This window comes from Taudactylus pleione, unplaced genomic scaffold, assembly GCF_031769625.1.
Source record: "Taudactylus pleione unplaced genomic scaffold, aTauple2 ptg000269l, whole genome shotgun sequence".
NCBI classification, from domain to species: Eukaryota; Metazoa; Chordata; class Amphibia; order Anura; family Myobatrachidae; genus Taudactylus; species Taudactylus pleione.
In genome coordinates this window covers 570366-585138 of record NW_028284671.1, presented here as the reverse complement: position 1 = coordinate 585138, position 14773 = coordinate 570366, and the positions used below count along the sequence as shown (strand labels likewise).

General features: G+C 42.8%; 1 protein-coding gene across 5 annotated transcripts in view; it reads right to left on the bottom strand.

Annotated features, from left to right (window-relative positions):
* Positions 1 to 11038, bottom strand: part of LOC148513799 (pleckstrin homology domain-containing family S member 1-like) — a 110429-nt gene extending 99391 nt beyond the window's left edge. For all 5 annotated transcript variants that reach the window (XM_088481348.1, XM_088481350.1, XM_088481349.1 and 2 more), the window contains exons 1-3: positions 10955 to 11038; positions 3956 to 4006; positions 3440 to 3504 (exon numbers count right to left, since the gene is read on the bottom strand). In XM_088481348.1, the coding sequence (XP_088337474.1) occupies positions 3440 to 3504; positions 3956 to 3986 (96 nt within the window). In that variant the 5' untranslated portion in view covers positions 3987 to 4006; positions 10955 to 11038. The remainder of the gene's footprint in view (positions 1 to 3439; positions 3505 to 3955; positions 4007 to 10954) is intronic.
* Between the last annotated feature and the right edge of the window lie 3735 nt (positions 11039 to 14773).

The following is a 14773-nucleotide window of genomic DNA, read 5'->3' as shown; positions in this document are numbered from 1 at the left end:
TTTGACGGTAATCTCGTTCAGTGCTCTGTAGTCAATACAAGAGCAATCCTTCTTCTGGATGAAGAAAAAACCTACCCTTACTGGAGATTTAGAAGGATGGATGAATCCCTTGGCCAAGGCATCCTCAATATACTATTCTATGACCTTATTCTTGGGAATAGAATGAGAATAGAGGCGACCCTTGGGTAACCTGGCTCCTGGTGACAGATGTATGGCACAATCGTATGGACAATGAGGTGGTAGAGAATTAGCCTTGGACTTAGAAAATACGTCAGCAAAGATAGTATTGAGCTGGAAGACGAGGAAGAGATTCAGAGATTGAGGGAAGGATCACCCAGATAGGAGTTGACATACAACGGGCGTGACCTACCGGATTCCACTTCATGATATCTCCTGAGATCCAATCCAGGGTGGGATTGTGAGTCTTGAGCCATAAGAGACCCAAGATGATGGGAGCAAGAGGACACTGGAGCAACATGAAGGAGTTCATCTCAGAATGTATAATCCCCATGGAAAGACGAAGAGGTGGTGTCTTGAATTTAATGATGCCGTCAGCCACCAAACCACCGTCCAAACCACAGATAAGAACTTCTTGAAGCAAAGGGGCTGCTGACAGACCTAAAGAATGGAAGAAGGAAAGATCCATAAAGTTTCCAGCAGCTCCACTATCCACGAATGCAGAGACGGAATGGGCGGATTGAGACAGATGCACCACCGCAGGAACCAGAATAGAATTTTTTGAGGAAATAGGTGCTAGGTCTAAGTGTAACTCCTCATTTACACTTAGACCCGACCTTTTACTGGCCTGTGAGGACAGGACTTCAATGGATGACTTCTATAACCACAGTCTAAACAGAGGCCCTGGGTCTGACTTCTTTGTCTCTCTTTGGGTGGCTCCACTGAGAGACTGCATTTCCTCCTGCTTTTGCGGAGGCGCCAGTCAATACGGATGGTGGAAGATATCAAGTCATCTAGAGATTCTGACTAAAACATCTTTGATGGCATCTGAGAGACCCAGACGAAATTTACTTCGCAAGGCCAGATCGTTCCATCCAGATTTCACCACCCACCTCTGGAAATCTGAAGAATAATCTTCTGCGGGTCTTGTCCCCTGTCGAAGAGCCTGTAGATTGGACTCGGCCAGAGTGTTAATGTCTGGGTCTGCATACAATTATCCTAGGGTCTTGAAGAAGGCATCAACTGAAGCGCAGGCTGTGCCAGAGACAGACTGAATGCCCATGTCTGTGGATCCCCTTGTAGGAGTGAAATCACTAAACCAACACTCTTAGTCTCGGATCCAGAGGACAAAGGTCTGAGACGAAAGTAGAATTTACAACTCTCCTGAAAGTTCAGGAAACGGGTATGATCTTCAGAAAATCTATCAGGAACGTTCATTTTGGGCTCTTTAGAACTGTATCAGTGACAGAAGTCAGAATGTCCTCCACATGTAAGGTGAGCACTCTTTGCGTGAGCACTTGAATCTGTGCTGCCAAGACATGGGCTGGATTAATGGACTGTTCCTTTCTTATGGGCAGGGATTATGCAAAAAAAGATTAAAGAAAAAATTCCCGTAATGTGTGGCCGGTGATAATGTTAAGGCTTGGGCATGACCATAGGGAATTAGTCCTGCAACAGCTTTGAGGGCTGGTATACCTTGGCTGGATGCGGCCATGCAGCAGCCTTGAGGGCTGGGTGTGACTTGGCTAGCTGTGGCCCAAGGGCCAAGGGTGAGATGCAGCCTTTGGGCTGTGGGAGCAGCCTTGAGGGCCGGTATGCCTTGACTAGTTGTGGCCTGAGGGCCAAGGGTGTGATGCAGCCTTTGGGCTGTGGTGGCAGCCTTGAGGGCTGGATGCAGCCTTTGGGCTGTGGAGGCAGCTTTGAGGGCTGGTAAGTCTTTGGTGTAATATGCCCATGGGCGTAGAAGTGCAACCAGTGTCGGGTTGACACTGGTGGTGGTGCGTTGGATTGCGCACTTTAGAAACTGAGATGAGACCAATATCGCCGGGTTGACATTGGCGGTGGTGCACCAGATTGCACAGTTTAGATGCTAAGGTGTGACCAATGCCACCGGGTTGACACTGGCGATGGTGCGCTAGATTGCGCACTTTGAATGCTGAGGTCAGGCCAATGTCGCCGGGTTGACCCTGGCAATGGTGAGCCGGACTGCGCACTTTGGACGCTGAGGTGTAGCCAATATCGCCAGGTTGACACTAGCGATGGTGTGCCAGACTGCACCCTTCAGACGCTGGCATGCACCCCAAGATGAGAATGCACAGCGTGCCACCTAGATCACACAAGCAGCACTAGTAGACAGTGTGCGAGCCGGACTGCCTGGATGGAACAAACTGCAGCGGGTAAACAAAGCAAAACAGGATTCTGGAACTCGACTGACAAACAGGAGACTGGGCACAACCGGAAACTTGAGAAACGCTATCATCAGCATGGAGTGAAGGGCTGGCTGGAATTTAACAGAAACAGGGCCCAACCAGAGCAAGACTCCCTAATGACTAGTGTGCAGCTGGGCTGTACACAGACAGGAGAATCAAATAGTGTGCACCTGATCCTGCAAACAGACAGGCAGTAATTAGTGCAGAGCCTCAGTAGCAACTAAGGCTGGAACTGCAAACAATTTGCTGCAACCACAGATCCTAACAGGATGAAGGAGGAGACTTCAGCGAATGTTTGCCCAGCATTCACCCTGCACAGCATTGGCAGCACGGTGGCTTGTGACAGACATTAGGGGGAGGGTTAGGCACTAAGGGGGGTGGGTTAAGTTCAGACAGAGAGGTTGGGAGCATCTAATTTTCATTTTTAAAACACAGCCTGCAAGCTGACAGGAGCTAATTGGTTGGTACTTTATCTGTCTCCACTTTGTCTCTATCCAAGGCTTAGTACATCTCCCTCTATTTGCGGTTAGCCCCCGAAAAGGGGTGTTTTCAGTGAATATGCTGCAAGTAGTTAATGATAAAGGGGCCCCAAAACCTCCGTTCATCATGACCTGCACCCATGTACATACCCAACATATTCTTATGTTCATTGAGCTGTGTTCCTGATAGAGAAAGTTGTACAGTGTTATAGATTCCCTCATCTGAAATTAAAAGTCTAAGTCTAAGGCTGCCAACCAGACTCTATACAATGTAATCCCCATAGCTTTTATTCTCTACAGAATGTCAGTTTACGTTCTTTTAGAATGTAAGCTCTCACGAGCAGGGCCCTCTTCCCTCTTTTCTTTCTTTTATGTATTATGTTATGTACTCTATACTCCTTACCCTTGACTTTTACCGTTCTGCTACTATTGCAGCAATGTTTATACAGTATAAGTCACTGTATTCTTCTTCTGTTCAACTGTTTATGTACTTTGTTAGGCGCTGTGTAACCCTTGTGGCCCCATATAAATAAAGGATAATAATAATAATAATAATAATAATAATAATAATACCCGTTTAGTAAAGACGTAGGAAGGTGGAGACTTGAGCAGACATCCTCGCTTAATCACTTGTAGATCTGGAAAGAAAAGTTTATTTATAATGTTACTTTATACAGTATCATTAGTTCTCTATAAACATCTGGACAACAGTCAGACTAGAGCAGCTCCCAGATATTTATTTACATTAAATATTTTTTAAATTCAGCTCTGAGGTGTGACTGACAAATTCTGTATATTTGTATCCATCGCTGAGTTATTAGTTCTTAGACTTGCGGGAAATGACTCCCTGTGGAGGGTTGGCATGCAAACCGTATAAAAAAAGCGAAATGGAATATGCTGGTGCTATATAGAGTTAATAAACAAAATTTCAATGGTTAGGGGGCCAATATACTGACCGTGGCCATTTAAAAAAAAAAAAGGTTTGTACTAATGTACTATGCACAATTTAGTTAAAAATTGCCCGGATGAGAAACCCATGAAATGCGTTGTACTGTGCACGTCACTTGCTAATAACGAACTGTTGGTTACCTGCTTCAGAATATCGCCTTTTCGAGGCCATGTTAAACAAACTTTTTCTTCCTATAAAGAACATAATTAGCGGTGAAAGGTTGTAACAGTAATCACAAAATAAATAGATTTGCTTTACTGCCGATATAGAGGTCAAATACTGTAGGTAGAATACATTTTATTTCAGGTTAAGGCAGAATAAGTTGCTTATTTCCTTATACATAATTGTGACATTTTGCTACAGATACATTGTAATTAGTCACACACACAGCACAAGCGCTATCTTTTCTGGGAGCAGATAAATTATATATTTTCCTTCTTTCTTTCTCTTAAATGGTGCTCACAGTATTTACTCATTGTCACAGTTGTTACTATAGCAGTAACTCAACCAGTTTTGCTAGTCTCACCCTCCCCCATCTCTGCCATGTGATTAATAATTGATGCATGGCACACAATGTTATTTTTAATTCCCATCACCCAATCAGTGGCGTCACATGGAAGGTTGTGGGCAGCCCCCGTGTCACCCCCCCCCCACCCTGAGGGGTGACACCAAGGTGCAGCCTCCCCCTCAGTGACAGGAGCCAGGTGCTGCATTGTAGTATTAAGTGCAGCACTAGGCTCCCGTCACAGTGAGGGAGCCGGAACTGCACACAGGGCAGCCCGTACCTCCTGCACCCCCCCACCTGGGCCGCCCAAGTAAGAAGTACAGAACCATGGAGGTTTGGCTTGCAAAGCCATACCCCCTGCCCACGAGGCCACCACCCTTTTTCATCGGTGTGCGGCTTAGCATCCGTCCCCGCGCCAGGTGACACCGCTGCACAGACTTCCATACTTGCTGACATGACATCCCACATAGTTTCAGTTGTTAAGTTACATTAAATCAACTCAGCAATAAACACACTATACTCAGATACAGATCACTACTCCCCCCAACATGTCCTGACCACTGTACATGATCATAATACACATCTATTACACTGTATACAGACATAGGACACTACTCCCCCCAACATGTTCTGACCACTGTACATGAGCATAATACACATCTATTACACTGTATACAGACATAGTACACTACACCCCCAACATGACCTGACCACTGTACATGATCATAATAAACATCTATTACACTGTATACAGACATAAGGACACTACACCCCCAACATGTCCTGACCACTGTACATGACTATAATACACATCTATTACACTATATACAGACATAGGACACTACACCCCCAACATGACCTGACCATAATACAATTCTATTACACTGTATACAGACATAGGACACTACACCCCCAACATGACCTGACCACTGTACATGATCATAATAAACATCTATTACACTGTATACAGACATAGGACACTACACCCCCAATATGTCCTGACCACTGTACATGATCATAATACACATCTATTACACTATATACAGACATAGGACACTACACCCCCAACATGACCTGACCATAATACAATTCTATTACACTGTATACAGACATAGGACACTACACCCCCAACATGACCTGACCACTGTACATGATCATAATACACATCTATTACACTGTATACAGACATAGGACACTACTCCCCCCAACATGTTCTGACCACTGTACATGAGCATAATACACATCTATTACACTGTGTACAGACATAGGACACTACATCCCCAACATGTCCTGACCATTGTACATGATCATAATACACATCTATTACACTCTATACAGACATAGGACACTACACCCCCAACATGACCTGACCACTGTACATGACCATAATACACATCTTACACTGTATACAGACATAGGACACTACACCCCCAACATGACCTGACCACTGTACATGATCATAATAAACATCTATTACACTGTATACAGACATAGGACACTACACCCCCAATATGTCCTGACCACTGTACATGATCATAACACACATCTATTACACTATATACAGACATAGGACACTACACCCCCAACATGACCTGACCATAATACAATTCTATTACACTGTATACAGACATAGGACACTACACCCCCAACATGACCTGACCACTGTACATGATCATAATACACATCTATTACACTGTATACAGACATGGGGGGTCTTCAGACCCGCTCGCGAGCGTCAAGACCATCGCGAACACCATCATGGACGCTCGCATATGCTGTGGGTGGTCACGCACAGCTATGCGATCGGCCAGGAGGCCGCACCATTTTCATGGAGGAGGGCCCTGATTCAGAGCGAGAGCTCTGGTCAGAGCGTTCGGCTCTGAAACAGGCCCATAGTACACTACACCCCAACATGACCTGACTACTGTACATGATCATAATACACATCTATTACACTGTATACAGACATAGGACACTACACCCCCAACATGACCTGACCACTGTACATGACCGTAATACACATCTATTACACTGTATACAGACATAGGACACTACACCCCCAACATGACCTGACCGCTGTACATGACCATAATACACATCTATTACACTGTATACAGACATAGGACCCTACACCCCCAACATGACCTGACCACTGTACATGACCGTAATACACATCTATTACACTGTATACAGACATAGGACACTACACCGCCAACATGTCCTGACCACTGTACACAATCATAATACACATCTATTACACTGTATACAGACATAGGACACTACACCCCCAACATGACCTGACCACTGTACATGACCATAATACACATCTATTACTGTATACAGACATAGGACACTACACCCCCAACATTACCTGACCACTGTACATGACCATAATACACATCTATTACTGTATACAGACATAGGACACTACACCCCCAACATGACCTGACCACTGTACATGACCATAATACACATCTATTACACTGTATACAGACATAGGACACTACACCCCCAACATGACCTAACCACTGTACATGATCATAATACACATCTATTACACTATATACAGACATAGGACACTACACCCCCAACATGACCTGACCATAATATAATTCTATTACACTGTATACAGACATAGGACACTACACCCCCAACATGTCCTGACCACTGTACATGACCATAATACACATCTATTACACTGTATACAGACATAGGACACTACACCCCCAACATGACCTGACCACTGTACATGACCATAATACACATTTATTACACTGTATACAGACATAGGACACTACACCCCCAGCATGACCTGACCACTGTACATGACCATAATACACATCTATTACACTGTATACAGACATAGGACACTACACCCCCAACATGTCCTGACCACTGTACATGACCATAATACACATCTATTACACTGTATACAGACATAGGACACTACACCCCCAACATGTCCTGACCACTGTACATGACCATAATACACATCTATTACACTGTATACAGATATAGGACCCTTCACCCACAACATGACCTGATCACTGTACATGACCATAATTCACATCTATTACACTGTATACAGACATAGGACACTACACCCAGAACATGTCCTGACCACTGTACATAACCATAATACACATCTATTACACTATATACAGATATAGGACCCTACACCCACAACATGACCTGATCACAGTACATGATCATAATACACATCTATTACACTGTATACAGACATAGGACACTACACCCCCAACATGTCCTGTCCGCTGTACATGATCATAATACACATCTATTACACTGTATACAGACATAGGACACTACACCCCCAACATGTCCTGACCGCTGTACATGATCATAATACACATCTGTTACACTGTATAAAGACATAGGACACTACACCCCCAACATGACCTGACCACTGTACATGACCATAATACACATCTATTACGCTGTATACAGACATAGGACACTACACCCCCAACATGTCCTGACCACTGAACATGATCAAAATACAAATCTATTACACTGTATACAGACATAGTACACTACACCCCCAACATGTCCTGACCACTGTACATGATCATAATACACATATATTACACTGTATACAGACATAGGACACTACACCCCCAACATGTCCTGACCGCTGTACATGATCATAATACATCTATTACACTGTATACAGACATAGGACACTACACCTCAACATGACCTGACCACTGTACATGAGCATAATACACATCTATTACACTGTATACAGACATAGGACACTACACCCCCAACATGACCTGACCACTGTACACAATCATAATACACATCTATTACACTGTATACAGACATAGGACACTACACCTCAACATGACCTGACCACTGTACATGATCATAATACACATCTATTACACTGTATACAGACATAGGACACTACACCCCCAACATGCCCTGACCACTGTACATGACCATAATACACATCTATTACACTGTATACAGACATAGGACCCTACACCCCCAACATGTCCTGACCATAATACAATTCTATTACACTGTATACAGACATAGGACACTACACCCCCAACATGACCTGACCACTGTACATGATCATAATACACATCTATTACACTGTATACAGACATAGGACACTACACCCCCAACATGTCCTGATCACTGTACATGATCATAACACAAATCTATTACACTGTATACAGACATAGGACACTACACCCCCCAACAGGACCTGACTACTGTACATGATAATACACATCTATTACACTGTATACAGACATAGGACACTACACCCCCAAAATGACCTTACTACTGTACATGATAATACACATCTATTATACCGTATACAGACATAGGACACTACACCCCCAACATGACCTGACTACTGTACATGATAATACACATCTATTATACCATATACAGACATAGGACACTACACCCCCAACATGACCTGACCGCTGTACATGAGCATAATACACATCTATTACACTTTATACAGTCATAGGACACTACACCTCCAACATGACCTGACCACTGTACATGACCATAATACACATCTATTACACTATATACAGATATAGGACCCTACACCCACAACATGACCTGACCACTGTACATGATCATAATACACATCTATTACACTGTATACAGACATAGGACACTACACCCCTAACATGTCCTGACCATAATACAATTCTATTACACTGTATACAGACATAGGACACTACACCCCCAACATGACCTGACCACTGTACATGATCATAATACACATCTATTACACTGTATACAGACATAGGACACTACACCCCCAACATGACCTGACCACTATACATGACCATAATACACATCTATTACACTGTATACAGACATAGGACACTACACCCCCAACATGACCTGACCACTGTACATGATCATAATACACATCTATTACACTGTATACAGACATAGGACACTACACCCCTAACATGACCTGACCGCTGTACATGAGCATAATACACATCTATTACACTGTATACAGACATAGAACACTACACCCCCAACATGACCTGACCACTATACATGACCATAATACACATCTATTACACTGTATACAGACATAGGACACTACACCCCCAACATGACCTGACCACTATACATGACCATAATACACATCTGTTACACTGTATACAGACATAGGACACTACACCCCCAACATGTCCTGACCGCTATACATGATCATAATACACATCTATTACACTGTATACAGACATAGGACACTACATCCCCAACATGACCTGACCACTATACATGACCATAATACACATCTATTACACTGTATACAGACATAGGACACTACACCCCCAACATGACCTGACCACTATACATGACCATAATACACATCTATTACACTGTATACAGACATAGGACACTACACCCCCAACATGACCTGACCGCTATACATGACCATAATACACATCTGTTACACTGTATACAGACAGACATAGGACACTACACCCCCAACATGTCCTGACCGCTATACATGATCATAATACACATCTATTACACTGTATACAGACATAGGACACTACACCCCCAACATGACCTGACCGCTGTACATGATCATAATACACATCTATTACACTATATACAGACATAGGACACTACACCCCCAACATGACCTGACCACTGTACATGATCATAATACACATCTATTACACCCTATACAGACATAGGAATCTACACCCCCAACATGACCTGACCGCTGTACATGATCATAATACACATCTATTACACTATATACAGACATAGGACACTACACCCCCAACATGACCTGACCACTGTACATGATCATAATACACATCTATTACACTATATACAGACATAGGAATCTACACCCCCAACATGACCTGACCACTGGTCATGACTGTAACTATCATAAGTTTTTATTTATGTTGTGTGATTTAAAAATGACATCACAATGGATAAAAATACAATATAATGCATTTACTGTCTCATCAGTTTAGTGATGAAAAAAAGATACATAGATCTAATTATTACTTATGTGACTATTTAAAAGTGCAAACAGATACTAATAGTTCTGCAGACGATTTTCACTCTTAAGCGCATTTAGAGTAAAACAAATCCTGACAGCCCTGTTTATACAAATTATTCATTTTTCTTTTTTGCACTGTTGTCACTCAGAGTTCTAGGTCCATAAAACACTTTGCAGAACAATATGCATCGCTGCATAAAAAAAGTCTGCAATAGATACCTGCGATAGATAAGCGCCTATTTTTTTTTAAGATTATTTCCTTGTTGAGTAACGCTCAAGTGCACTGTAATATGTTGGTGTTAGAGACAGGTTGGCCACCCAGAATATCGACTTTAATGATAAAACATTAGTTAAATATTAAGTTACCCCGGGTGGACTAACCAGGAATGTGTGTTCTGGCACAGTCAGTGCACTCACCTTGTAAGGGGGTGTTTGCTGACTGTCTGCCTACCTAGTAATGCAATATCTTGCTACTGTACTCTCACTAACACAAAATAATGCTCCACATTACCTGTTACCTGTCACTAAAGCCTGCACCTGTTCTCTCAGTTATAGATCCACTTCTGTCTCATACAGTAGGAAGAAGATACTTACAGGTAAGGAAGGTTGGCCGGTAAGCAGAGATTGCAGCTTGTCAAGTGCACTCCTAGTGACTAATGATGGTTAAATGCTCTTGCAGGAGGCTCCAGGTATATGTACGTAGTGAGGTTGAAATCTGATCTGCTAGGAATTTACCTTTGCAGCACATTTTAATCAGGTAAAGGAATTCTGCTTCAGTTTCTGGTGTCCAGGGACAAAACAAGACTGTGACTCTACATTTTTTGGATGAATGACAAAATAAAACATAAAAATGCAAAAGACTTATATCGTCCACTTCCTTGAGCTCAGGTATTTAGTCACTCTCACCCTCTCAGAGGCTGTTCTCGGAGCAAAATACGATTCTTGGATAACAAAGAGTTCATCAAGCCACACAAAACAATATCTTATAAAAATTTTATTTATTACAAAATAACAACAAAATAGAAAATAATATGTTACGTAGCATCAGGAAATATAGATGGTTAGACTCTCTCCATCCAGGAGCCTCGATCCCCATAAAACGGAAACTGGATTTCAAAGTCAGCACCTCTGGTCACCAACTGCAGATCTGGCCCAGGGTAATGCAAAGTAAAAGGCTAAAATGCCTATCCTCTTAAGTTTAAACTAACCTTTCCATAAATGTTATATTACTGTCACCCTTGTATCCAGCCCATCTGTGTCACCCCTGCCTGTCTGCCCCCTCCCCTTAGAATGTAAGCTCTCACGAGCAGGGCCCTCTTCCCTCATGTGCTTCTCCTTCACTTGATTATACTTTAATATACTTCAACAGTACCCCAACCTTGCTTGCCGACACCATGCTGCCTATCTAAGTGTTATGCAGCAATGTATTAATCATGTATCTGTCCTGCATTGTTTGTACTGTTAATAACTGTTTTCTTGTGTGCTCAAATGTTTATGGACATTGTAAGGCGCTGCGGAACCCTTGTGGCGCCATATAAATAAAGGATAATAATAATAATAATACCTGTTTGCTGACGAATTACAGTTTGTATAGGCTGAAAGCTCTCAAGTAAGGATTTTAATAGGTATAAAGGTCATTTTTTGGACATATACATAATATTAATAGTCAGTAGGGGGCACTGTTGCCTCAATTATATTGTTGGAATTCTCTCAACAACTTTTATTATGTGTTTTATTATGTGTTTTATTATGTGTTTTATTATGTGTTTTATTATGTGTTTTATTATGTGTTTTATTATGTGTTTTATTATGTGTATCTTCAGATTTAACTGAAGATAATGCTATTTACTTGGGCTTAACTATATCTGGTAAAGTTGTGTACACACCTACAGATATATCTGTTCAATCTGTCTGATGGGAAGGAAAATCTGGTCCATTTTCCAGTGTTTGGTAACAAATTTCTATTGTTATTTGCTCCCATACATTACCGGATTTTCATTCCCACCAGACAGATTGGACAGATATATCTATAGGTGTGTATGCAGCTTAATATATCTTGTAACAATGAAAAACTATTTACTTAACTTAAACAGTGCACTTTGGGCATTGCTAAACTATCCCTGACACAGCAATTTATATTCCACCATAGCTGTCACTTATAATATACCATTTATATTTGAATAATAAACCACCGTTCTTCACCTTGTATTATACTCAAAACAGAACATATACATAATTACCAAACAACATTATAAACATAAATGAAACTACTGAAAAAGACACATTAAACCTAGCCCAGATATATATATATATATATATATATATATGTATGTATATATATATATTGCTAAAAGCAGTTCCTTGCCTGATACAACACCTAATGTCTGACACAGATATAAGGACAATGAATAAAATCTCTCCTATTACAGAGGGCCTAGATACAGACAAACTAAGCAAATGCCTAGGGGCACCCAAGCCTGCCTAGGGACGACAGAGGTTTGGGGCAGGCACAGTCAGGGCACCTGCTGCTGGCTGGGCATTATCTATGGCACTGTGCTGCGTCCATGATTGGAGCTCAGCTGACAGCTCTGATCAGGCCTTGCAACGGCAAACAGTGAGCGGGCAGCGGTGGTTTGCAGGGACGGGGCACCTGGACGACGGCTAGTGGTTAGCGCGGGTGCTGGGAGAGGGGTGATGGCTGCTGTGCTGGGACAGGGGTCCTGTGCTAGGTGAGGGGTGCTGTGCTGGGCCAGGGGTGCTGGGTGAGGGATACTGTGCTGGTAGATGGGTGCTGTGCTGGGCGATGTGTGCTGTGCTGTGATCTGTGCTTGGTGAGGGGTGCTGGGAGCGCAGCACAGTGGGGAAGGGACCACACCACAGTGAGACCACGCCCCTTCTGTGAGGCCACACACTATTTCAGGATCCTTTGGGGTGCACCACTTAAATTCTTAACTAGGGCACTAATTTAGCCAGGGCCGGCTCTGACAAGAAATAAGGCAGCATGCACAGAGCAACTGCTGGTTGTTTTTCTTAGTAAACAAACCTGTTCTGACATTGGGAGATTTTACACATAACCCTATGCTATATATCATGAAAAGTATTGGGGTGCACTTCTAAAAATGTCTGCACGAAAAAGGGGTGTAAACAGAGGGGTTGATCAACTGCACGACCATTGGACATCTGAGTAGCCTACCGGGAATATCCCCTGTACACCTGTGGGCCTGTCCGACCCTGATCTTATCTGAGCTGTTCTCTCTGTGTGGCTGATTACAGCTACAGTGCAGGCAAGTCAGCTTCGCCCACAGACATTGAACTTTTTAGCATCTGCGGAGCCTGCATATGTAACTCTGAGCAAACTGGGCTCAGTGACGTCTCAAGGGTGGTGCGGGCCACGCCCTGGTGTCACCCGCCGAGGGGTGACACCAAGGTGCTGGCTCCCCCTCCCTGACAGTAGCTGTGTGCTGCACTGTAGCATTAAGTGCAGCACTTGGCTCCTGTCACAGTGAGGGAGCCGGCACTCCGCACCTCCAGCAACACCCACCACCCCAGTGATGATAATCAGGTAACCATAGGCCAGGGTTTGGCCAGTGAGGTCACTCCCCCTACCCACGAGGCCATGCCCCTGTTGTGCACATGGTATTATTCCACGCACCGGGTGTCACCGCAGGGAGGGGTGTCATGGACTGGGCTTCTGGGGAATTACCCAATTGTAAAAGAAAAAATGGAGGGAGCCAAATCGCTGTGGGTATCAGATGTTAAATAAGTAATTCTAAATAAATCATGAAGAAATCCTGCAGGACCGCTGCTTCTAAAGAGGTGGTGCACTTCATAGAGTAACCCTGGTGGAAAAAGAGAGAGAAAAAAAGGAGAAGCGCAGTACTACTGGCAGGATTTAATATAATAATAAAAACTCTTTGATGATAATGAATAAAATAGTAAACCATAAGAGTGAAGCTCAAAAATAAACAATATATAATAAATTAATATAGTAAATATAAAACATAAATATGTGTGGTCAGAAAATTAGCCAGTAACCAAGCAGCCGCATATGCCAAGGATTAGATACTAGGAAGATGATACAAAGTGGCAATGTATAAAATGGAACCATAATAAAAGTCTGATAAGAAACAATGAGTAACGGTGGATACAATGTATCATGGAGTCACATATGATGGAAACTTTAAGTCTAACCACTTGTTGCTATACCCGGGTATGATCCAAGGAACTAAATGTGGTAAATGAAATAAATGTATCGGTTTGCACTGACACACCGGTAATTACAACTCTCAAACCATTAATGAACAGACGGAGATCTTCTTGATACAGTCATAATGATATTGGTAATGAGGGATGTAAACTCACTTGATCCGTCTGTGGTGTCACATCTGGGTAAAGTACCTTACAACCAGCAGG